This window comes from Ciona intestinalis, unplaced genomic scaffold (genome assembly GCF_000224145.3).
Source record: "Ciona intestinalis unplaced genomic scaffold, KH HT000068.2, whole genome shotgun sequence".
NCBI classification, from domain to species: domain Eukaryota; kingdom Metazoa; phylum Chordata; class Ascidiacea; order Phlebobranchia; family Cionidae; genus Ciona; species Ciona intestinalis.
Window position 1 is genome coordinate 162,812 of NW_004190390.2, and position 22,162 is coordinate 184,973.

The 22,162-nt window shown below is 34.3% G+C and overlaps 4 protein-coding genes and 1 long non-coding RNA gene across 6 annotated transcripts; 3 read left to right on the plus strand and 2 right to left on the minus strand.

Annotated features, from left to right (window-relative positions):
* The first annotated feature begins 458 nt into the window (after positions 1-458).
* Positions 459-6,081, plus strand: LOC100176156 (small G protein signaling modulator 3-like). Its single transcript, XM_018815363.2, has 13 exons — positions 459-630; positions 988-1,083; positions 1,305-1,403; positions 1,689-1,743; positions 2,080-2,213; positions 2,674-2,829; positions 3,110-3,214; positions 3,605-3,663; positions 3,926-4,090; positions 4,221-4,269; positions 4,524-4,609; positions 4,804-4,987; positions 5,284-6,081. Exons 1-13 carry the CDS (start codon positions 616-618, stop codon positions 5,353-5,355), a joined length of 1,275 nt encoding a protein of 424 aa, XP_018670908.1. The 5' UTR covers positions 459-615; the 3' UTR covers positions 5,356-6,081.
* Positions 6,082-6,205: 124 nt separating this feature from the next.
* On the plus strand, positions 6,206-11,792 carry zf(ubp/ring)-1 (zinc finger (ubiquitin thiolesterase type/RING)-1). Its single transcript, XM_002130175.5, has 12 exons — positions 6,206-6,378; positions 6,598-6,693; positions 7,022-7,162; positions 7,472-7,665; positions 7,850-7,965; positions 8,384-8,626; positions 8,906-9,133; positions 9,440-9,654; positions 9,725-9,822; positions 10,149-10,301; positions 10,746-10,874; positions 11,165-11,792. The coding sequence occupies exons 1-12, from the start codon at positions 6,306-6,308 to the stop codon at positions 11,396-11,398; spliced, it is 1,920 nt and encodes a 639-aa protein (XP_002130211.1). The 5' UTR covers positions 6,206-6,305; the 3' UTR covers positions 11,399-11,792.
* Positions 9,258-12,080, minus strand: LOC108950234. Its single transcript, XR_001975132.2, has 2 exons — positions 11,954-12,080; positions 9,258-9,359 (listed from the first exon to the last, which is right to left on the minus strand). It is a non-coding gene; the product is annotated as an uncharacterized LOC108950234 (long non-coding RNA).
* A 119-nt stretch (positions 12,081-12,199) lies between these two features.
* LOC100184044 (general transcription factor 3C polypeptide 5-like) lies at positions 12,200-17,027 on the plus strand. Of its 2 annotated transcripts, none has more exons than XM_009862940.3 (12): positions 12,200-12,282; positions 12,451-12,594; positions 12,973-13,079; positions 13,338-13,436; positions 13,603-13,827; positions 14,109-14,274; positions 14,534-14,741; positions 15,200-15,366; positions 15,536-15,595; positions 15,739-15,881; positions 16,069-16,223; positions 16,498-17,027. In XM_009862940.3, exons 2-12 carry the CDS (start codon positions 12,463-12,465, stop codon positions 16,674-16,676), a joined length of 1,641 nt encoding a protein of 546 aa, XP_009861242.1. In that variant the 5' UTR covers positions 12,200-12,282; positions 12,451-12,462; the 3' UTR covers positions 16,677-17,027. The 2 variants fall into 2 exon arrangements, with proteins under 2 accessions (XP_009861242.1, XP_002130110.1); XM_002130074.5 differs by having other exon boundaries at positions 16,069-16,220.
* LOC100186426 (negative elongation factor B) lies at positions 16,465-22,025 on the minus strand. Its single transcript, XM_002129998.5, has 14 exons — positions 21,803-22,025; positions 21,199-21,401; positions 20,775-20,918; positions 20,433-20,547; positions 20,130-20,251; positions 19,676-19,824; positions 19,316-19,418; positions 18,981-19,055; positions 18,538-18,726; positions 18,165-18,232; positions 17,880-17,986; positions 17,583-17,718; positions 17,069-17,177; positions 16,465-16,806 (listed from the first exon to the last, which is right to left on the minus strand). Exons 1-14 carry the CDS (start codon positions 21,954-21,956, stop codon positions 16,663-16,665), a joined length of 1,818 nt encoding a protein of 605 aa, XP_002130034.1. The 5' UTR covers positions 21,957-22,025; the 3' UTR covers positions 16,465-16,662.
* Positions 22,026-22,162: the final 137 nt, after the last annotated feature.

The window sequence follows — 22,162 nt, forward strand, 5'->3', positions numbered from 1 at the left end:
CATTGTTCATATTGTTGGCACTTCTTTGTTTAACTGAACCATATTTAATTTCAATTCATGTTCACACAAGGCTTTATAATCGCTCTGTGCATTGTGATCACACTTTTCAAAGAATTGTCAAAAAGTACCGTTTGTAAAGTGCAAACAAAAACTCAAGTCTTACAGTTCAAATACAAAGCATTCTGAACTTGTGTATTTACAATTCACACATACCGGGGTACTGAGGATACACAATGGTGACAGCGCCAAAACCTGTAACGTCTGGGTTAGAAACAGGCTTGCTAACCATTGTGCTACTGTGGTGGACAAGTTAACTATATAATAAAGTAATTACTTACTCTTAATGTACACACCATGTTTGCAATCCATAGGCACTGTTTAAAATAATATAAAATACCATGGTAAAATACCGTGGGCATCTTAAGAAGTAGTTTCTAAGCTTCTAATATACACACCATGTTTCTAACAACATAAACTTCCATAGAGCTATCTTTAATATCCTTACACTGGTTCATCACATTGTTTGCTGGAGTTCTTCACATCAAGGTGTTATTGAGGGTGTGGGATCTCTTCTTTCTCCAAGGATCCGTAGTTTTGTTTAAAGTTTGCATCGGGATGTTGTTGTTAAAGGTGAGTTGTGTGAATAAGCAACATGTTTTGATAAAGAAAGGTTAGTTTTATAAAAAGCGTCACAATTTTAAAAATTAGCGTTGGTGTTTTAAAAAGCTTCACGTTTTATTAAAATAAGCATTAAATTTTTTTTATAAAGTAAATGTCACATTTTTTTTATCGAAATCTGGGGTGAAATTATGAATGTACCATTGTCTTAAAAGCTCGAAATCCCGTTAAAGCCATGCACTAATAATGTCATTAAGCAGAAAGGCGCTTGAGAATTTGTTCCTAGTAATTATCTTTTTTTCTAAGAACATGTACCACCACAAACCTATACGTGCTCAATTAATAAAACTCCCTTGTTATATTACCAAGGATGACTTATTGAGTGACGTTGACAACTCAGCAGAAATATTCAACATTTTATCCGACACACCTTCTCTGGTTGATGATGCTTCGGTGCTTATCGAAGTAAGTTGTGTGTTTATTGAGCAGTAGTGGCGGTGGCCCTATAGATCTTTTTTGTCTAATATGTCTTGACTGAATTTAAAAATAAATGTTACGTATTTATATTTGCCCCATATATGTGTATGTATACAACTATCCCTGCCTCCCCTGCATTTCAGCAGGGTTTGGCCCATATGACAGCAATTGCTTACTGTCATTGTGAATTTCATGTTAATGTTATTTAGAAATCAGAAAGAAGTGCTGGTTCCCTCACACAAGTAGTACTCGATGCTCACAGAAGAAAACATGAAGCTTATTTATTCAGTGAACAAAATAACCATGAGGTGAATATGTTATGTGTTTGTTGAATGTAAATTGCTTTATCCACGAGTTACTATATATGTAACTTTGGGGGGATTGTTTTTTCTGTATAGCTGACAATTTAAACAGCCCTTTAGTGACCACTGGGTTGGAGCAATTGCCATAAAGTGCTTTGCACAAGAACGCACATGCCCACAAAGGTAGCAGAATCGAGCCTTGAACCCATATCCTCTGGTCTGGAAGGTCTAACACTTTATAATTCGAATATTATGGCAAAAATCAACACATTATGGTTTCATATTTTCCAGGTACCACGGAAACAAATGATAAGAAGAAGGTCAATGATCGGGAAGATTATTTCAGGTTTGTTTGTTATTTCTATGATTTGGTTTAGTTATCACAATATTTTAAACAAATAATTTTTTTTTAATCAATCAAAACACCTATTTTGGATATTTTTTAATCAGAAAAGTTTAAATTTTTACATTTTTTTTTGTTGCCTTAGTTTTTATAAACGGACCATTCATATGTATAGTCAATTAATAGCAGAATTAAGACCGGTTTGAGATTCAAAACTTGGGTGCTGAAACATCTTGTTTCACAAAATTGGTTGGCTTCTAAGTCTAAGTGCCATTCCCAGCACCCCCAACATTAAGGATATACGTACCCCCAACAACAACAACAACCATTCAAACACAGGTTCTTCTGTGGACGAACAATTTGAAAACCTAAAAGCGAAAAACATCAAACAAACGGAGATGGTTTCGAACTTAAAACAAGCGATACAGAATATTATCCAACATTTTCAAAACATGGAGAAACAACAAGATATGGTTCGTATTCTTTATATTCGGGTGTAATTTTTTAACTCACATGATATTTTTACATATTTAAAATGTAATCAATCTGTTAAATGAATAAATTTATTTGTCCTCGCGAGGCAACGACAGTTGTTATAACACAGGTGTTCTGTTTCATACACCTCAATCACGCTTACAAGTTACCACGTATGTAACTTTTTTATCCTCGCATGGCGTGGCAACGACAGTCGTTATAAAACGGTTGTTCTGTTTCTACACCATGTGCTTGCTTACAAGTTACCACGTATGTAACTTATTTATCCTCGCATGGCGGGGCAACGACAGTCATTATAAAATGGTTGTTCTGTTTCATACACCACGTGCCTACCTGATAGTTACCCGTATGTATCTTTGACATTTATGCATTAAATCTTTTATACCCACACACCCTGTGTCTTTTGCATAGTTTTTGCTAACCCCTTTAAACTCCTAGAATGTTCATCCTGATTATTCAAGTGAAAGCCACAAACACGACCACGTGGATTACCTTAACGTTACGCAACAACGTCGACAACGAGGGAAAGCTTTGCTCAACTTTGAACGAAACGACGACGATGAACTCGGTTTCAGGAAGAATGACATCATAACTGTATGTGTGATGTCATATTTGTGTGTTGTGATGTCACAACTGTCTATTATGTTAGGAGCGTACCAATAATAAAGTACTGTGGGATAAGATGGTTATCATTACCTTATAATATCCCATGTTTCCTGATCAGGTTTTTAACAATTACCAACTCTCTCTTACATGACCCATATTACCCCACCCTACTATATATATAATAATTTAATATTGCAGATAATGAGTATGAGTTTTAGATTACCGACTTAAAACACCTTTACCCCCATTAATACCATACCAACCATAGATAATCAGCATGAAGGATGAACATTGTTGGGTTGGTGAGTTAAATGGATTACAAGGTTGGTTTCCCGCTAAGTTTGTTGAACTGCTCGATGAAAGAAGCAAAACTGTGAGTACCTCATGCTCGCCGTCGATCAGTGTTGTGTTGACTGACTATATTGTGAATTTTCGCACTTGTAAACCATGGTAAAACTTGTTAATGTACTGTTAGTGACAGGAGACCCAAACATTTAAAACAGGGGTGTCAACATATGTTTAAGGTTTTAGCTCATTAGCTTTTTATCCAAAATGGGTTTATATGTTTGTGGGCTGTTGAGTGTAGCTGCATTATAACAATGTTCCTACAGATTTAAAAAAATAATGTATTAGACTTATGAACAACAGTGTGTTGGACACAAAAAGTGTTAGACTTATAAAGCATACAGTGGCACAATAATATTAGCATATTATATTAATGCATAGTACAATGTTGTAATTGGTAACATTAATTTATCCACAGTACAGCAAAGCTGGGGATGGCAGTGTCAACAAAACCATAATAGATCTTGTGCGGGGGGTGTAAGTCTTTGTTTTTTTGTTATATTTATTTATGTGCTGTGGGGTAAGATGGATACAGTCAGCACCTGAGTCCTATATATATATATTTTTTTTTTTGAATGGCTTACAATGATATTTTAAATTTGTGTGGATACAGTTCAGTTATATATTGGTTGATTTGGTCATTTATATCCTGGTAGGTCGGAACTAAACTTTTTTTGTTGCCAATGGTATGACCCTTCGGTGAGCCTTGAACCCCCAACCACTGACACTTCTGTTGCAGATTTTGTCCAGCATTAGCAGCCATATTTGAGCATGGTTTGCGGAGACCTGTGTTGTTGGGAAGTGCTTGCCACCCATGGCAGTTTATTGAAGAAGCTGCAACTCATGAAGTGGAAAAAGATTTCGATTCAGTTTTCTCACGTTTGGTGCTTTGTAAAACTTTCCGGTAAGTTGTGTGTTGTTTAACCTGAAAGATATGATTTTCAAAATTTTAAATCTTATTTTTTATGTTTTTTTTTTGAAAAAGTGTCATATTTGCCCCTTCATATGACTTAAATATTTAATATTTATTTCAGACTTGATGATGAAGGTAAAGTTTTAGCACCAGAGGAGCTTTTATATAAGGTGAACTTGTTTGCTTGAATACAAAGTTTAATTTAAAATATCTTATGTTGATTTTTTTCTTCATCAACATTGTTTACACCACATTCGAAGCCTGTTCAGCGTTTATATCGTACATGTTCGGAAATAAGAAGCTTGATTTTGAATATTTAATGTATGACTGGCAATTTAAACAGACCATATTGGGTTACCATGTTTGGTGCCTTTTAAACAGTTATGTTATACATACAGTATAATCATTCACGTTTATATCGCAGTGCATACAAGCAGTGAACATGTCACACAACAACGCACACGCACAGATGGATGTTAAACTACGTTCACTTATTTGCTATGGTCTTAAGTAAGCATTGTGTGTTTACAAATAAAGTTGTCCAGTTCTATGCCACATTGGTTTGCTCGTAGAAAAAATATTCATCTACAAATTTACATATGTGGTTACTCGTAAGCCAACTGTCGTTGCCCCTCCACGCGAGGATAAATACCCAAGAAAAATGCACGTTTTTTATTCAACCTTTATATATATATAACTTACAGTGAGCAAGTATTACACTTATGGTTGGAAGCATTATGTTCCTCTACCCCCGTAGTGAGGAAGTGGTATCACCCATGGTCATTCCTACTATCACCAGGGTGGGTTCAAATTAAATGCGAGCTTCGAGTTTTATCAAAGTTTACATTCTATCTACCACCGGACCATGAGCTTCCAAAAACTAAAGCGGTAAGTGGATATTTTGTTATGGGTAGGGTTATTCATTGTTATTTAATATTTATAAATACAATTCAAACAACCGTAATAAATTCAACGAATCTGACCCTGATCTGGTGGAGCTGAACGATTCTTGTGTAAATGAATACAGTAAGGATCTGGTGCTACAGAAACGTAACAGACAAATTCTAAATTTGAATAAGAGACTAACGATGCCATTTAGTTGAAATATATGGCTGATTAAAGTGTGAAACTGCAGACACTTCCATACTATGACTACCAATAATGATTATTGTTACTTTGTTTAGTCACGTGAAACATTAAAGGAGGGAGTTCGTGATATGTTGGTTAAACATCATCTGTTTAGTTGGGATCTATAATTGTGATGTCATGATGATGTAATTCCTTATAATGTCATTCATTGTGATGTCATTATTTATACCATGATGTCATACAATTTATGTTATAATGTCATGCATATTGTGATGTCATTTTTATGATTTTTTTCATATTATGATGCAATATATATATTATAATATCATTTATATAATGACATACCCAGAAGAAGTTATTTATATAATTTACGAACCGGTACCCTGTTAGTTATTTATCCACAACATCGGTATAGTGTTTGTTATTTATTTCAAGAACTATGTTTGCACAAAGTTGTTTATATTTGTATTTAGTTGTAAGTTTTGTAAATTGTTTAACGCTTGTTTTAAAAATAATGTTTACAGAATTCTTTATACACAGAAACTTGGATTTTGTGATCTTTAATTTTATAATTTTAATATTTTTTTAATGAATGTGATGTTTATGTTGGCATTGTTGTTCCATTGTTTGTGTTTATTATATCACAAAGAATTTATACTTACATTTCAAAAAATTATGTCGTTTTATTTTTTCTTGAACTTTAAATATTTTCAAAGATTCCAAAATTTAGTTTTGTTTGTTGTAATATATTTGCCAAATATTGTGTGTTAGTTGTAGTTGAATGTATTTGCACAGCACTAGTTATGTAGAATACGGTGCAATGAAACTTCCGAATATTGTTTTGATTGTTGTAGACGGTATGTGCATTAATAAATAATATTCTTAGAAAAAAAGGGGGGTAATTTTTTACGTCTTGGACATTTTTATGTCTGCCTTATTTTGTCCGTCTCTTGTATGCGAGAGAGAGGTGAGAAAAACACTAACTGCAGGGTAGGACATAAAATGCTAACATAATTACTAAGGTTTGTTTTTATTTTCCCATTTGTTGTTAAACGTAAGAAATATTAGATTATTATAAATGCGAACCAGCATTTAAAAAAGCGATTTGTTTGAATAAATGAAAATTTCTCTGGTCCACATTCGGCTTAGCATCGCTGCAGGTCACTCACTACCTGACGTTTCTTTTAAAGGTAAAATGTTTATTACATTTTATCAAAAAAACGCTTAATGTTGGTTTTAACAGTCATACATTTTAAATTATTGCTATTTATTCCACTGCTGTTGTATTGGTTAAAGCACAAGGGTTAGATGTTTCGTTTAATGAGCGGCAAATACCCCTAAGGCCCTAACACCTTTGTCTTACTATGAACTTTGTTATCAAGATAACAAATAAATTAAAACATTTCCAGCTGCTTGTATAAACAGTGACGGTTCGTTAAAGGAAGATTTTTTATCGGTAGAAGATGAACATGTTGAAACATCATTGAACAATGTTTCTCCTATGAGTAAGTTGCAATCTGGTAAACTAACAGCAATCTTTTGTGTGCGGAACAGCAAAATTTTGGGTCTTAAAATGTTCCTGAGGTCTTACTGATAGTCCGATAACCACTGTCTAATTTTTCTTGGAAAAAAAAACGTTGTGTTGAAAGTTATTTTTATAAATTTCTTAAGTTTTGTGCTGTGGTAAACAGTCTAAAAAAAAGTACACAAACGCCCACAATTGTAGCAGCGTTGAGGCTTGAACCCATACCCTTTAAGCTGAGGTCACACCTCACACGTATCAAACTGCTACACAGGGCAGACGGCTTGACATTAATTTTCCCTGTTAAACAGAACCATGTAAATGGAGCACGAAGATTGCAGATAAAATAACGTTTGATGGACTTGATGAGAACGACAGACATGAGTTGTTGATTAAATTGAAAGGACAACGATATTATCGACAATTAACGATCACAACACATGATAACACAGGTGATGATTGTTGTTTTAATGGAATTTGAGTTTAGATCAAAAATCTTTTATGTATAGTGCTTTCGGATAAGATAGATAGGCCATCGTTAGCTAACGATATCTCATATTTTATGATCGTGTTTTCACTGTTTTGTACAATTAACAACACTCTCTTAGGGTCTGGAATATACAGTAATTAAGATACCATAACTACGATGTTTCTATAGATTTTAACATATATTATGCCTGACAGTAACAGTATGTATGCATTTATATATTTAAAAATATATTTAATCAAAGTTTTATAAAACAATCATATATAATTTAAAGAATTGACGATGTCGCAAAACGAAACTGGAGCAAGTTGTTCAAGTGAAGGAAACATAAAATCTGTTGTTGGTGTTGATGGTGTTGTTGGGGGAAAAGTAAATGAAGATACAAAGCATACCAAAGTTGCATCAAAGAAAAAAAAGCAAAAACCAAACAAACAAACAAATGATGAGCAACGTATGAATGAGAATGAGGTGAAATTATTTCTAGAGTCATTTTTTATGAATCTAAAAGTATTTGGAAAATGTAGTTATAAATCCGAAACGGCAATTTATTTTGTGGTAATATAAAATTTATTACATTTAAAACGCATTTTAGATTTAAATTTATTAGAAAATATTGTTGTATTTTATACACAATATTTAATTTGATTGACAGGCTGAAGCATCGTCCAATCAGAAAGCTCGACATTCTTCGGAAAATATTTTCCCTTTCCACAGTGGAAATCCGGCAGTTGATGTTACAAATGGGGTCGTGCATCTTTATAAATCAAAGTAATTATCTCTGGATGGTGGATTTATAAAATTTAAGGGGTTGCGAGAATATAATATGTTTTACTTGTTGAATTTTTTTTTTTTGAATTTTTGTACACTTACAAGAATAAATCGTTTTATGATTGGGAAATCTATGGGTTGATGCAATTCTTGCAAAAAAATTCAAGACCTATTATATAACTTATAATATGCGACAACAGCATATAGTAGGGAAAGATGGGACACATTTTCATTTTATTCTTTTGTCTTATTTGATAATAAACAAAGAACATTTAAAGAGTTATAAAACCGTATCCTCACGAATCCCGTATGCCTTTCTTAATCGATTCAAACACGATCTAGATATTTGGATATTATGTGCGAGTGCCAAAGGTCCTTTCTTCCCCCACCCTACTACATATTCCTATTATTTGTACAGTTACAAAGTTGTAGCAGAAGAACCTTTTACACACCCTGACACAAACACTTTGTGTATGCTGGCTGTGCCTGCTTCTATAGATGCTCATGGTATACTGGAGTTCACGGCTCCGTTTATTAACGTTATACGAAGAATAAGAATTATTCGCGACCGAACTCCAAGTCAATACATGGTGTTGTTGCTGTTTTGTACAAGTCAAGACGCTTGCAACTTCTATTTCAACTTTAATAATCAACATTTCAGGTGAAATGATTGGCTTGAAATGACTGAAAGTAGTTATTTATACTCGTGTGGTGGGTGATGGTAGTTGTTTTAACTTGGGTGTTCTGTTTTCAAATCAATCAAACATAACATGGAACATAGAAATTGAGAAAAACATTAATAATCAAACGATTGTTTTAGTGATACTTTTAGAAGTTTAAAAGTCATCATTAACATAAAAATCTTATTAATGTAAATAGTACGTATAATATATATATATGTGAAATTAAATGTAGCCAACAAGTTTTTTTATATTTTTAGCTCTTTAATACCTGAAGAGATTTGTCACCTAGCGTTTGTGGCTTCTGTTGAAGCGACGTCTGTTTACGATGAAACGAATGGTGGGTTCATTCCGTTATCGAACTCTACAGAACTACCTGACTGCATGGTTTGTTTGGAGAGAATGGATGAATCAGTACAAGGCGTGCTCACCATATTATGCAACCATTCGTTCCACGCTTCGTGTTTAAGACAGTGGGAGGACCAATGGTATGAAGGAATGTAACCTGCTCTACCCTCACAAAGCCCGAAAATTAGTTGTTATAACACGGGTGTTCTGTTTCATACACCTCGTGCTCGTTTACGGGTTACCAAGTATGTGTAACTTTGTAGGTAACTTTTTTATATTGTATGGCTGACATTTTAGACAAGCCATTAGTGACCACTGGGTTGGAGTAATTGCCGTTAAGTGACTCTTGCCAAATGACACATACATCTTCAATGGTAGCAGCGACGAGCCTTGAACTCATAATTTGTGTTTCATATTCTGCATATTTATGGAATATTTATCAACAGTTGCCCTGTGTGCCGATACGTTCAAACACCTCATGCGCAGTCGAACAACAAGTGCATGGTGTGTGGGAGTGTGGAAGATTTATGGATATGTCTTGTTTGTGGCAACGTTGGTTGTGGGAGATATACGTCGGAGCACGCACAACAACATTACATTGAAACGCAACATAATTATGCGATGGCACTCAGCGATAATCGGGTGTGGGATTATGCTGGGGGTAAGTTGGTCGAGTTGATAATCGTTGTACCTCATGCTCGCTGTCGAGTCGCTAATCATTAACATTATAGATTACTTTGTTCATCGTTTGTTCCAAAACAAGGAAGATGGAAAGTTAGTTGAGAAAGGAGGGGAGCACGAGGATAAAGTAGAAGGGATGCAACTTGAGGTGAGTGACAACGTGTTTCGTATTTTCAGGGCTATTTCTTTCCTTGTACATTTTTAAAACTGTCCAAATTTGCCGCCTTATCCCAATTGTTCCAATTAACCCTGGTTGGATTGCACATGGAAATGTCTTCAATGTAAAAGTAATGTTTACCTGTATGTATTGTGAGCAACATGTACATTTTAGGGGGAAATTGGGCTAAATCTTTGTACCTCTGACAAGGATTTCACCCATATTGATTAGAAACGCAAGTTTATATTAAGGCTGACTTGAAAATCTGTGTTTTTGCACCTAACTGAAAACTGATTAAATGTTATCTTTATTTACAGTGTATGTATCTATTGACAAGCCAGCTTGAATCTCAGCGTAAATACTGGGAAGATGAGGTGAATAAAGCTGAAATTCAAGGTGTCAAGAAATATGAGGAGATAAATAAACAACTTGAAACTACAATGATGGAATGTAAGGGGTTGGGAAAAAAGGTTGGTTTGTTTATTTTATATATAAATTTAAACTATAATTTGTAATGGAGTTTTTTCTGTATGAAGGACATGCCCTGTTGCAGAGCAATGGCAGTCATTATAACACGGATGTTCTGTTTCATATACCTAGTGTTCGCTTACTGGTTTCACTTATGTAACTTTTTGAGTGATTATTTTTTTATACGGTTGGCAATCTAGTCAACCTATTAGCGAAGTTTGCCATTAGTTTAAATTATATTATAATTTAAAGGGAACAGTTTTATAATTGGTGTACAGATAGTCGTCGTTGAATTAAAGAGACAATTGCAATTTTTTCGTTCAAAATCGTGCCGCTAAGGTAACTCGTAAGCTAACACGAGGTGTATGAAAAAGACACGCGTGTTATAAGAACTATCCTTACCCCGCCACGTGAGGATAAATTGATTTTATTCATTTTTTCTAAAGGTTGAAGATTTGGAAAAAGAGAAGCAAAGTTTGAAACATCGCAACCAACAGTTAAGCAACAAGTTTACAGAAACTCTTGCTGATCTTTCTAATGAAAGGGAACTTAATAAAAGTTTGGTTCATAATCAGGTGCGTTTATGGAGGTGGTGTTATCATGGCTGTGACCATACTAATGCAGTTTTTTCAAAGATTTTTATTTTTTATAATTTATGGGTGACAATTTGGACAACCCATTATTGACCACTGGGTTGGAGCAAATTAAATATCTTGTTCAGGGACGCACGTCTAAACNNCAAGCTTTGAACCATTTATGTTCTAGGATGTTTGTATAGACTTATATCATGCAGGTTGTTTTTTCTTAGTATGTCATATAACCTGAGACTGGCGTCCTATATATATATAAGATATTTATGTTTTAGGATGTTTGGAAATCCAAAGTTATCGCGTTGGAAGAACAAAGTTTGAAACAAAAGAAAGAAATCGATGATTTACGTGAAGAACTTCGTGATGTCATGTTTTATATCCAAGCGAGTCAAACTATCGAGAAAGAAGGAGGAGGGATGCGAGAGGACATCAGGGGAGGACAGATCCTCGTAGGTCCGGGAACCTCCAGTGGAGGAGACCAGAAGAAGAGAGGAAAGAAAAAAAGATGATATTTCTTGATGGAAAAAAGATGATATTTAAATCGTGAAAAAAGATAATGGTTGCCTTGAATGGAATATATATTTGGATACTAAGAAATTATTATAAAAACAATTAGTATTATTAATATATAATATTGAGCATTGTAAATTTAATTGTTTTATGAAATTAGAAATGAATGCTTCTGGTAAAATAATTACTTTTGTTGTACCACTGTTCTTACCACAGCCAAAGAGCTTTTTCTATTCCTTTATGTCCTTGGTAGCAATACCATTATATTGTAGGTCTTTACCCACAGTACTATTATTATATTGTATTCTTGAACCTGCTTGCTTTAATATTCATGTTATAAACCATGGAAGCAGCTTTTTTTAATCGCAGTGAATAAAAAAAAAACTTATTTATTTTTGCATGACGACCGAACTTCATCCTGGCGTGATGGGAAAACAACACGTTTGTAACTTTGGGTGTAGTTGTTTCTGTCTGGTTGAGAGTTTTGCCAACCTATTAGTGACCGCTGGGTTGGAGCAATTGTGGTTTAGTGTCTTGCCCAAAGACACATGCACCCACAATGGTAGCAGCGCCGAGCCTTGAACCCATTACTTCTGGGTTAGAGGTGTCGCTCCAACCACTATGTCAGGCGTAACATTAAGTGTCTTGACAAAGAACACAATGGCAGCAACACCGAGTTTGAACTCGTTTGCTCCGTTTACAGTGAGCTTGTCAAAATAATCACAAATTAGTTATTCTGTTATTGTGTTGCTTAAATATAAAAGTATAATCCCCATTTATAAAACCCCCTAACCAAGATAATCTTTACAGCATAGAAATCTGAATAAAAACGTGATTTTTGCACAGCATTTAGCAGAAGAATTTATTCAAGTAATACCGCGTGGTAGGTTTTAAATTTAATGTTAAACGTTATGTAACGACCGTTTTAGTTGTACACAACGTTTTTACATAAAATTCGTTTTTATTTGTGGCCCTGTGGGTGTAGTGTATCTACGTACTTTGACGTTAGCCTATAAAGATAATATTGTTTAACACATGTTTGTCATTACAGATAAAGTTCAAGATGGAAAATAAAATAAATCTGAAATCCAAGTTTGATCAAAACACAAGTTTTGTTTGCGTAGAATACCCTGGAAAAGTACAGAGCGTACAAAACATGCTACAAACACTTGGTGGATTGGATAACGTTACAAAGGTACTAGCATATATATACCAACGGTGTAAATAAAATGTTAATTCATTGAAATATGAACCATAGTTTATGTCCTGCACTGTAGCACAATTGGTTAACAGGCTTATCTAAAACTGAGAGAGGGTATCTAAAACTTACGTATTTAGTAACTTCTAAGCTGGCACAAGGTGTATGAAACAGATCACTCATATAACGACCGTTACTGCCTGCCACGTGAAGATAAAACGAATTACATTTTTCATTTATTCATTCATCTGTCACTCATTTCGTTTTTATGCGATGGGTAAAAAGTTTCAAAAAATTTCTAAATACACAACTTTACCCAAACATTTATAACATTAAGCATTTGTTCCAGCTTTATATGATGAAATATATTCCCAGGTTTATAGAGACTCCACTCAAAGGTTGGATTTAAGATACAGACCAGGAGACCCCAGTTGTAAGCCTGTGTGTGCAGACTATGTTAAAACTACGGCAGTGTTGATGAAGTAAGAATCATTTACATATACCCCTACAGTGTCAACTTTGTTTACATATACCCCTACAGTGTCAACTTTGTTTACATATACCTCTGAAGTGCAACAGTGATTTGCATTAATATTACAATTTTTAGTAAGAATGTTATTAAGTGACCTGTGAAATATGTTCTTGCTATTTTTTGTGTTTTAATTGCACAGGCTTGCTTAATAATATTTATAAAATCAACAATATATATATATTTTATTAATATTGATGAATTTTTTCAGAGTTTTAAAATATCGCAAGAAGAAAACAGAAGGTGACAACAGTAAACCAGATTTCAGATATCGACAATCAATATGTGGGATTGTAAAAGGAGCTTACAGGTTATTGTGATTGTGGTTCGTTATGTATTTAGTGTAGTTGGATATTTTCTATATTTTGATAAATATTTTTTATTGTTAATATAAAAAAACATATATAATTTGCAAAAACAAACTTTAAAATTTTGTTTTTTCAACTCTGTTTCTATATATAAATTTTTATTTCCAGATTCAAAACTCTCTGCGATTTCCAGTTTATGTCGTTGAAACGCAGCAAAGTGGTCAACAGCAATATGATAAACCTCGTGCCTTCACTTTGTTGTCTTCAAGTTGATTTTGAAGATAAATTCTTCAAACAGGAGGCCTCGTTATTCCTCCCACCCCCTACTTTTAGTAGAATAGACATGGTGCAGGAATACAACTGGAGGAAAGAAACAACGTCTCTTGCTAATAAGTATGTAATACCAAAGTGTGTGGAATGCACAGTAGGTGAAGTAAAACCAAGCACTCGACTTTGATTAAGACATTATTTTTAACTAGAACATCCTTGCTTCAAGCCTCAACACTGCTACCATTGTGGGTGTGAAAATCACCCACAAAGTTACATATGTGGTAACTCCTAAGCGAGCATCAGTTGTATGAAACGGAACACTGTGTTGTAACGACTGTCGTTGTCTCTAAAATATATCAACACCCAGTGATCACAAAATACATAACAAAATATTTCATCAACAGACGAGGTAATTCTGTCATCGGTGTTTCACGTAAAAGTCGACCACACGATGGCATCTGCATTAAATTTAACGACGATGTCCCGTCAACTTACCTACCACGAGCGTTCGATGCTTATAAGAAATATTTCGGTGACGATAAAGAAGGTTACAGATCGAAGCTAATACAGGTTGGAAAGTTTGTTTTGTATACATATATAGTTGGATTTCTTTGTCATATATTTTTTGTTTCTGCTTGTGTGTATGGACACCTAACAGCAGAATAAGAACTATTTTGGCCCAAAACTGGAATGCTAAAATAAAACTTACTTTCAAACATTTCTAGTTATTCAGCAATAATTATTTAAAAAAAAAAAAGGAATTATTTATAAATACATATATATATATTATATTTGTAAAAAAAAACTAATTTTTAATATTTTTCTCAAGTTGTTCAGTGATCGCCCTGTTTGGTCCAAAAACGCAATTCTCGCCAAAATGAATTTGAATTTCGTCTCTTTGAAAGTTTTGTTGCCGACTGTCGCTTACTATTACATCACTGGTCCATGGAGATCGCTATGGGTGAGATATGGTTTTGACCCGCGTGAAGCTCCAGAAGCGAAAGTTTATCAACTGCTGGATTTCAGGCTAAGACAAGGTGAGCTTTTGTTGGTTGGATTTGAATATGGGAATATAATGTTTCTGCTTGTTATAAATCTGTTATTGAGTTTTAGTATTTTTTTCTAATTTTTTATTATAAATCGATTGAGATTTTTTAGTAATTTCTAATGTGATCTTAAAAAGCAACATTACTGTTTGTTACTGCTAGGCATGTAACAAAATTAAAAGAGATCTTCTGATAATTTTCGGGGTATGCAATGAATGTGTTGTCCAAAGATACATAACGAATGAATGTAACTTATTTATCCTCACATAGCGGGGCAACTACAGTCGTTATAACAGGTGTTCTGTTTCTACGCTTTGTGCCTGCTTACAAGTTACTATGCATGTAACTTATTATAAATTCCTGGATATGCCCCACGTTAGCAGCATTAAGCCTTGAACCCGTACCCTCGAGTTTAAACTCCACCTCTAACCCTCACACCCCAATTACAGGTATGAACACCCCGTTTATCCCCGTCAAAGCGAAACGAAGCACTTTTCATTACAAACTTCCTAACATGTCATTGAAATGGAGGGGAAGTGGTGGAGGGGTGAAAACTTTATTCAATAGTGATGGAGAAACATCAAAAGATTCTTCATTCAGTGAACTCAAACCAAATGTAATTATAATTTGTTTTTGAAAGGAAATTTAGAAGAAAAAAATTAAAAAAAGGACTATTTTGTCTGTATGTTTGACAGTTTAGACAACCCATTAATGGCGTATTGGCGTACAACTGAAAAATTAAATAAAATAAAACAGCTTATCATGATCTTATATATGTTATTTAGGATTCCGTTTACATTTACGAGCCAGGAGTTTTACCCGCGTACAGACAAATGTTTTATCAAGTAAGTGACAACAACAAAAAACTCTTTTTGAATAAAAAAATTATATTTTTTTATTTATTTTAAATTTTATTATTTTTTTGAACATTTTGTTAAAATCATGTTTTTATGTGGTGTATGGGATTACTTATACACACACTGCTTAGGCTTGCGATATCAAATTACCGGAAGTTGAACAATTGATATCTCGGCAACCACCAGGGGAGCTAAAGTGCACCGAGAAAGATGGTTGGTTTGTGCCTGGCACGGCACATGAGGTCCGTAACTCTCTCTCTAAAGATATTTTCAAGTAAGAGAAAAAAGTGTTGGACTGGAGACTTTACTACATAAATAAAGATAACTTGCTTTATCCTTGCATGGTGAGGCTTTATCCTCGCATGGTGGGGCAACGACATTTGGTATAAACGGATGTTCTGCTTCATATACTCTGCGAAAAGTTTAATTTTGGTCGATAAAAATTATAAATAATTTTTTAGAACAATCTCCACTATGAAGTACGGGAGCGAGGGAGGGGACGCAGATATCGACATCATGTTTGCGCGTAAATCAAAGACACGGGCATCTGGTAGAAACCGGATGATGTTTCGAAGCAATATTGATGCAGATGTTTCCTCTGAAGCTGTTTCAGGTGGTTAGTTCAGTTTTATTGATTATGTTTTGGTGTGTTACAGTGGGTAGCGAAACTGTAGGTAGTTCAGGAGTTCAAGACTCGGTGCTGCTACCATTTGTGGATGAATGTGTACTTGGGCCTCCAAAAAAATCAATCAATTTATTGACAAAATAGTTAAACACTGCCTGTGCTAAAAAACGGGTTTTGCAGTTTTTTATTCAGTAATCTTATTATAGTGACTAAATACAAATATTTGTGAATATTTTGTTTGATCAATTTATTTCAAATCATCCAGACACGAGAACAGAAGAAGAAGAAGAAACATGGAGCAGATCTTCATCAACAGAAGATGAAGAGGAGGAAGAAGATGTTGTGGATGAAGATGATTTATTCGAGGAGCAACAAAGTCCGGAGGAGATGATCATTGAAACTGCATCTTTGCTTGCCGACATCTCAAGATCTAGTGATGTTTGATGATTGTCGCTACTCCAAGGATGTTGCTCGCCGAAGTGGGATCAGCGGGCTCAGATGGTGCCGCACTACTTTGCAGCGAAGATACTTTGGTTTTAAGTTTCTGATGGAGTTGGATCAAAACTTCAGCAGCCTGTGATACAACATGAATGGTCAACTAAATACAATGTAGTGGTTTGTAAACTACATGGTAGGATGGGGTAAGATGGGACATGTTTTATTTTATTTTTCATCCCATTTGGTAGTAAACAAACAATATTTAATTATATACCTATATCTTTACAACTCTAAAAGACCGTTGTTAAGTGTTTCAATTTTTTTTTGTTGCATTATTAAAGAGATATGAAACAACAATAGCTTGTGGGTATGGAAGGTGTAGAAAATATTTTACTTACTTTTTTACCCTTTGGTTCAAGTTTGGTGATCAATATTTTCAATCTTTCTGCTGGAAGTTTGTGGCAAACGTTTATTACGAGTCGTAATATTTGTCGATGTTGTGTCTCTCTGTGATGTCATAGAAGATTATGTAAGTTATATAAACAAACACTGATTTATATTTAAAAAACTTTAAAATGTTTATTTTATTCTGTAAGGTGGGGTCTACCATCTAGAACACACTGAGGCAATTTATATTATAGACACTCAATAATGGAGATTCTATAAGGGTGAGGTCTTCAGTAAGGCACACCTGAAACCTGAGATGTATTGCCCCAACATCCGTGCTGCTACAATCTAGACCCCACTGAGACAGTTTATAGAAACTCCATTATGGAGATTCTACTCTATAAGGGTGAGGTCTTCAGAAGGGCACACCCGAGACATGGAATGTAGGTTTATTACCCTAACACCAAGGGTGCTACGATCTAGACCCGGCTGAATAGTTTGTAGACACTCCATAATTATACTTACTTGAGTGATTTTGTAACCACCAACAATTTATTGAACAACGCTTGACACAAATTATCGTCAGCCACAAGTTCAGGGTGTGCAGTGAAGGATGTGGTTAACGCGTGTAGAAACACATTGTCCATCGAACATTCTTTACCTGGTCAATACATGCGTGTTATATAGTAAGTTGGGGGAAGATAGCCTATGCTTTTATTCTTAGTGTTCCTTTTGGTAGTAAACAAATAGTTACTTACAGTAGTCTTCTTACCACACAGTACTATACCATATTGTTAATGCTTGTGGTAATAAAAATCTTACCCAATATTGGCAGAACTTGTATAAGCTGTGTTTTCCTTTTATTTTTCACCAAATGCAAAGTAAACCACATCAATATTATTCGACAAAGTTGATCTTTCTCAATGTGCCTGTGCAGTAAATATGGTTAAACGGGTGCATAACATTATATACTGTTGATTTTGGCTAACAAACGCTTCGAAATCCTACTCGGGTCCTTTTATCAGGGTGGAATGACCATCAAAAAATCTACTAGTAGAGTAGTAGGTAATTAATATGTTTAAACATATGATGTACTCATGTACATACTTGTGTATGTAGTTGATCGTTGTTGAAGATGTTTCTTTATCATTGCTTTCATCTCCTATGTCAGCTGCCTGTGGGGGAATAGTGTAAATACATTGTTTGTGAAGGGGGTGGGTTTATTCAATTAAGGATCAGTGGCAACACTTTTATTCCAAGGCGTTATAAAGTGGTAATGAAATAGGTTAACTGTAAGAGCAGGTTTGTATATAATTTTTTTGCAATTTTTAAGGATAAATTGTTTTTATAAAAAAATTTTTTTTAATTGGAAAATCTAGGGGTTGCGTGTATGAAACAGAACTTATATTTTAACGACTATTGTTGCCTGCCAAGTGAGAATGAGCAATATACTCATTCTAACTTCAATGTAAAACTCTACCTTTTTAGGTTTTGATTTCTTTTTACTTTGATCATCATCCGGTGTTGTGACATCACAATCTGCGACACTTTTCCTCAGATTTTTCACTTTGTTTCTCAACAATACCGATTGTTCACAAACTCCAATACAAACCATGCAAGGAATAAATTTGTTTGAAATATCAACGTCAACTTTTGGCTCCTTAAAGATCTGGTAAAAATATTTTTGGGTAAATATGACAGAAATATATAAAACTATTCTGTTATTTCTGCTTTCAGGCTTAATGGACATATAGACTTTTGTACCAATGTTATAAATATTCTTAGGTATAAAAACATGCATTTTTCACATTTTATAGGCTGCTAAATAAAGAGCCAAAAAGTCTGCACTATGTACAAAAAATTGCACAGAACCATTAATTAAAAACATAAATGCAGAAAAATAAATTACCAATAACTTCCCACCTGTTTATTGATAATATCCCACGCTGACTGTCCAAGTTTCAACATTCGGATCAACAACATTAACTCAGTGCTCTCCTATCAATATATATTTTCAATATAAGATTTAACAGGTTCGTGCCATGGCATAAAGCTACATGTTGCTACCATTGTGGGCATATGTGCCCTTGGGCAAGGTACTAACGGCAATTGCTCCAACCCAGTGGTCACTAATGGCTTGTCGGGATTTTCAGCCATACAGAAAATAAATATTCATCCACAAAGTTATATGCGTGTTAACTCATAAGCGATCATGTGTATAAAACAGAACACTCATAAACAAATCGAAACCAACTGACCCTTGGTAAAGTCTCCTTAACAGTTAGTTCATGAATAATCTTCATGACACTCCATAACATTGTGTTTACTGCAAATGGGTCGCACAGGATCATTGACAAGTCACTACAAAACATAACAATCGTTAAACAAACAATATTCATACTAATGAGCAAAATTTAAATTAACATTGCACATTTAAGCTACCACACTAGACTACAAATACTTGTTTTAAAGATTTAAATTTTGAGGTATATTGACAAAGTAACATACTTAGTAACTTGTAAGCTGGCACGAGGTTTATGAAACACAACACAAATGTTATAGTGAATGTTGTTTTCCTGCCACACAAGGACAAATAAGTTCCATTCATTCCAACTCACCCTAACACCTGTTCATGTCCTTTTCTTACATTATCTAGAAACCCTTGTAACTCTCTTGCCCGTTTAACATCAACATAATGCTCCCGTATACAAGCGTCCAAACACCATGTGAATTTATAACATGGGTCAACTGTACAAACTTCTGTAACCTACCATGAAAATAATTTAATTTAGGAATAAAAATATTTGAATATTTTTTTCGTTTATGGTGAAAAGCGTAATTAGGATTAGAGGTAAGGGGATAAATAAGTCTTTTGGTAAAAACAATAAGTATATATAGAGGCACCAAACAAAGTAGACATGCATACCATGAAAATTTCTAACAAATAAAGTTTGTCTTACCCTACAGTACTATACTTTTATTCTGCGACAATTATTTTACTATGTCATAATATTATGTTGAATAGATGAACAATATAAATGTCACAATAGGTGATTATGACATCAAAATCACCTCAAGATCATGCAGTGACATCAGCATCTCAGATCTTAACGAACAATAATGAACGTTGTGAGTTTTAAGGAATAATGTTCGAAGAAACTGAAGTACCATGTCATATAAACGGATGTTTTTACCTAGAAAGTTATTTAAAAGGTGTTTTAATTTTGGTAGTTTGGATTTTTGTTACAGTGATGTATAATAGTAAAGTTTAGTTTTAGGGAAATCAGCGATTTTGACAAAGATTCGGCTTTGCTAATGATTGGGCAAAAAATCATATTTTTTGCTGATTTGGCAAAAAAGAACTTTAAATCTTACCGATCATCTCAGTAAGCGTCTTAACTACATGACCTTGCCTTCGAGATTTTGGTGACGAAGTAAAAAAGTTGTTTCCCTCTAAACATTCCCCGTCCAACAAAACCACTTCCTTTTCCTTTAAATATATTTGTTTGTTTAAGTTAATTTTTTATAATGTTAATGTTTGATTATCGTTACATAACTTTTGTTATTAGCGTTTAAATTTTTAGAATATTAATACCCAAAATTATTGTAAAAGTTTTGTTTTTGGTTAAAATATTATTTTTACCACCAAAAGATATTAATAATAAATTGGAAAAATACCAAAATGCATCAAAGTTTGAATAAGATTCCAAACTTCACCTTAATATAACGTGTCAGTAAAGGAAGAACTTCATCGCCGAATATGGTTTGATTTTTCTGCCATATTTGTCTTTTTACTTGGATTGGACATGCGCTGTATAAACTCTTGTCTTTAGTGAGAACAGAAATATATTTCTCTGGCACCTGGAAGTTAAACATAACATAAAATTTATTCAAATATGCTTTCACATTGCAATAACTTTAATTTATCAAAAACGGAAGACTTTGTTCAATACTTATAGGTGTCCTCAGGCAACTTATTTAATGGGTATTACTCCAACCCAGTGGTCATTAAACTAGGTTGTAGCACCCTGGGCGTGTGGGTAATGGGCCCTATGGCCTAATTCTCTGGTGTGCTTCGCTGTAAGATCTTAGGTATATATATATATAGAAATGAACGGACAGAATTCCCAATATACATTACTTTTGGTAAATGCTTGAGCAAACACATGGACACAGGTACAAGCGAATCAATCTTTATCACTGGAAAACTTTTTTCAAGGATTGCATTTAATTTCTCTGAAGAATCTTTTTCTTTTGATATTTCAGTGATTCTGTTCAACAGATGATCACGCAGCACTTCGAAAACAGATTGGTGAAAATCCAATCTCTTTAAATCGTGAAGGTCTGATGGAAATAAGAAGATAATCTTACAAACTATTCTTGCAGAGGTTAAGTAGTTGTATAGTGTCAAACTCAAACACATATTATGTTGTTAAACTTGTGTATATAGAAAGAAACTGTGTTTTGTTCAAATAGAAATGTAATGCCCATGTAGAATACTTGTTACTTTAGTAAAATCACTTTTTACTCTTTAAAGTGGGACTTGATCCCTGGATAACCCAGTTGAACACTACATTAATATAATACTTGTACTTCAATGGAATTACGTCCAATGTCGTGGTTTAGGTGCTTGCATCGTAACCGAACCCGTACGGGGTTCGAGGCTCGACGCTGGTACTGATTAGCGTGTGTGTCCTTGAGCGAGCCGCTTAACGCTAGCTCCGACACAGTCATTACATAACTACCTAATAATGGCAAAGCCGGTTGTAACGATGGCAACAAAATGCTGTTCTCCTGTTGAAATTCTTCGATTGCGCCCAGCGGGTCAGTCGTGTTAGTTAATGCTTCTTGCAAAAAGCTTTTGCCAGCAATTCCCATGTCTTCAAGTGCTTGTGCCATAACTTATTACTTGGTATTTACTATTTATGACAAACTAAGTAGAAATAAAGCAAGTTTAAATTGTCTAAGTTTTGTTTTGTTTTCATTCAACCAGTCATGCGTAACGTCACGTGTGCAGTAGAGCAAAACCGTAATATTTTTAACGCAGGGGAGTGAGAATAATCTAAAACACGAATCAACATTTATTGTATAGTATAGGTTTTTAT

What these genes read in the sequence shown, in the direction of transcription:
- LOC100176156 (XM_018815363.2), top strand. An exon ending in TGGAGAAACAACAAGATATG is followed by an intron (nt 2,214 to 2,673) that starts GTTCGTATTCTT and finishes TTAAACTCCTAG; the next exon opens with AATGTTCATCCTGATTATTC. An exon ending in AGCTTCCAAAAACTAAAGCG is followed by an intron (nt 4,988 to 5,283) that starts GTAAGTGGATAT and finishes TACTTTGTTTAG; the next exon opens with TCACGTGAAACATTAAAGGA.
- LOC100184044 (XM_009862940.3), top strand. Translation starts at nt 12,463, where the DNA reads ATGGAAAATAAAATAAATCTGAAATCCAAGTTTGATCAAAACACAAGT. An exon ending in TCAGTGAACTCAAACCAAAT is followed by an intron (nt 15,367 to 15,535) that starts GTAATTATAATT and finishes TATGTTATTTAG; the next exon opens with GATTCCGTTTACATTTACGA. An exon ending in CTCTCTAAAGATATTTTCAA is followed by an intron (nt 15,882 to 16,068) that starts GTAAGAGAAAAA and finishes ATAATTTTTTAG; the next exon opens with AACAATCTCCACTATGAAGT.
- LOC100186426 (XM_002129998.5), bottom strand. Translation starts at nt 21,956, where the DNA reads ATGGCACAAGCACTTGAAGACATGGGAATTGCTGGCAAAAGCTTTTTG. An exon ending in TACTGACACGTTATATTAAG is followed by an intron (nt 20,548 to 20,774) that starts GTGAAGTTTGGA and finishes ATATATTTAAAG; the next exon opens with GAAAAGGAAGTGGTTTTGTT. An exon ending in GTGGTTACAAAATCACTCAA is followed by an intron (nt 17,178 to 17,582) that starts GTAAGTATAATT and finishes ATGACATCACAG; the next exon opens with AGAGACACAACATCGACAAA.